Source organism: Acanthisitta chloris, unplaced genomic scaffold (genome assembly GCF_000695815.1).
Source record: "Acanthisitta chloris isolate BGI_N310 unplaced genomic scaffold, ASM69581v1 scaffold39320, whole genome shotgun sequence".
NCBI lineage: Eukaryota > Metazoa > Chordata > Aves > Passeriformes > Acanthisittidae > Acanthisitta > Acanthisitta chloris.
The window spans coordinates 1-2471 of NW_008650593.1; the positions used below are offsets into that span (position 1 = coordinate 1).

The window sequence follows — 2471 nt, forward strand, 5'->3', positions numbered from 1 at the left end:
CCTCGCGGCTGCTGCTCCACCCGCCGCTGCGCTTAGTGTTGAGACGCTAATTGTGATTTATAGAGCTATACCCGATGCGTGCGCTTCTTGGAATGTCTGTAAAATTCGTGTCTGAGCTTCTTAGTGTGTGCCCGAAAATGCTTCGTTTTATGAGCTAGTGAATCATAGAATTTTAGGCGTTGGAATGGACCTTACAGATCCAGTTCCAACCCTCTGACATGGGCAGGGACACTGCCCACCAGAGCAAGTTGCTCAAGGCTTCATCCAACCTGGCTTTGCACACTGCCAGGGTTGGGGCATCCACTATTTCCCTTGGCAGCCTGTGCCAGTGTCTCACACCCTCCCCTAATAGCTAACTTTCCCCTAATATCTAACCTAAATTTCCTCACCTTCAATTCAAACTCATTACCCCTTGTCCTCTCACTGCAGTTCCTAACAAACAGTCCCTCCATCTCCAGATGCTACCACAGTAGTTGTAGCAGATCACTGCTGCTGTTTTGCAGGGTGTAAATTAGCTGTGTGTATGAGTAGAGATACTATACTTTGATATGAGGGATATCTTAGAAACAAAATGCTGGGGGGTTTTTGCTCTGTGTGCAGAGCACATGAGAACAGTGACAACTCCAGTAGCCAGTGTCTGTGGTGGATGTGATGCCTCTGCAGTGTTCTTCACAGCAGAGCTCCCTTTGCTCCTGTTGTAATAATCTTTACTTTTTCCTTTCCCCAGAGTGAGGCAGAAGTGAATCCCAAAGCTTACCCGCTGGCTGATGCACAGCTCACCAAAACACTGCTGGATCTTGTGCAGCAATCCTGCAACTATAAGCAGCTACGCAAGGGAGCCAATGAAGGTGAGACCTGTGTGTTTGCAAGGTGTGCTGGAAGTCATAGCAAGGATTTTGTGAGATGCTGTGGCTAGAGTTTGTCTGTTCTCTGTAGCTGTGAACCACTCATTTTATGTAGATCTGACTATTGGTGGAGTCGCCATCGCTGGAGGTGTTTAAGGAGAGACTGGACATGGCACTTAATGCCATGGTCTAGTTGACATGGTGGTGGTTAGGTCACAGGTTGGACTTGATCTCAGAGGCCTTTTCCAGCCTGACTGATGCTGTGATTGCAAGTGTGTATCTCCTTCCTCCTCCTCCTTGCTTGCTTAAGCAATATTCAGGGAAAGAACTAAGCTGTAATATTTTGAACATTTATATGCATTTCTGGTAGATTGTCAAATGGTTTTCCTGGTGCATGTCCTGTGATCATGTGGTGTGGCACTGGGATTACCAGATGTTTAGCTAGTTCAGAATGATGAAAAGATTTGGGTTTGAGGGTACCTCTAGTGCACCCAGCTCAGAGAATGGCTCCCTTTGCAGTTGCTAGGGGCTTTGCCTAGTCAAGCCTTTACAAACTCCTAGTCCCTAAGGAGAGAAACTCAATAATCTGTTAGGACCCATGTGCCATGGCTTAAATGCCTCTTATGGCGGTGGGAGGGATATAAAACTCCAGCATGTCCCTGGAATCTTGCTGAGGCAACAGTCACAGTCTGCAACTTGTGCTTTTTACTGTGCACTCACAAGGACAGTGTGACTTCCATCTTCTCTGCAGTCTCCCCGAAGTAGAATACAGCAGCCATGCTCCCCTCACTCCCACCTCAGCCCTCTTTTCTCCAGGCTAAACTAACTCTCAGTCTCCCCTCCCCTCATGGTGTGCCCCAGCCCTGTACCCATGAGCAGCCTTGGGCTGGCCTCACTCCACTGTGCCTGAGGGTAATGCTGGGCACAGCACCCCAGCTGCAGCCCTTGGAATAACCTGCTCCCCATCCCTACAGCTGCTACTTTCCTTTGGCTGTCCTCATGCTACCACTAGGTCTCCTTCCCACTCAGGCCGATTTCAATATCTCCTAAAGCTGTTTTTCATTAGCTGTGTGTACCAGAAGGACTGACTCTGCTTTCTTTTTCCAGCCACCAAAACACTGAACAGAGGGATAGCAGAGTTCATTGTGATGGCAGCAGATGCAGAGCCCTTGGAGATCATCCTGCACCTCCCTCTTCTCTGTGAGGACAAGAACGTACCTTACGTGTTTGTGCGCTCCAAGCAAGCCCTGGGCCGGGCGTGTGGTGTTTCCCGGCCTGTCATCGCCTGCTCCATCACCATCAAGGAGGGATCACAGCTAAAGCCTCAGATCCAGTCTGTCCAGCAAGCTATAGAAAGACTGTTGGTCTAAGTGCCCATGAGTTTTAAGTGTGTGTGGAATAGGCTAGTTGAAGTTAGGGGAAATTAATGTTTAGCTTCGGTTGAGATGATAGTTTTGATATCAGTGTTTCATTTTAAAATGCCACATTTTTGTTTAATAATGGCTTAATTCTTGGTGTTTCTGCTTCTTCTCCCCCCTCTTTTCTATTATCCCACTCCAGCACATTCAATCTCATTGTATGACTTCTTGAAACATGATTGTACAACTGTATTTCCTGGTTTTATGT

At 47.7% G+C, this 2471-nt stretch overlaps 1 protein-coding gene across 1 annotated transcript; it reads left to right on the plus strand.

Moving 5' to 3' along the window:
• Positions 1 to 727: 727 nt before the first annotated feature.
• Positions 728 to 2471, plus strand: NHP2L1 (NHP2 non-histone chromosome protein 2-like 1 (S. cerevisiae); the record flags this gene model as incomplete). Its single annotated transcript, XM_009069503.1, has 2 exons — positions 728 to 848; positions 1953 to 2471. Coding segments are annotated over 2 exons (384 nt in total), but the record flags the coding sequence as incomplete, so codon positions are not given.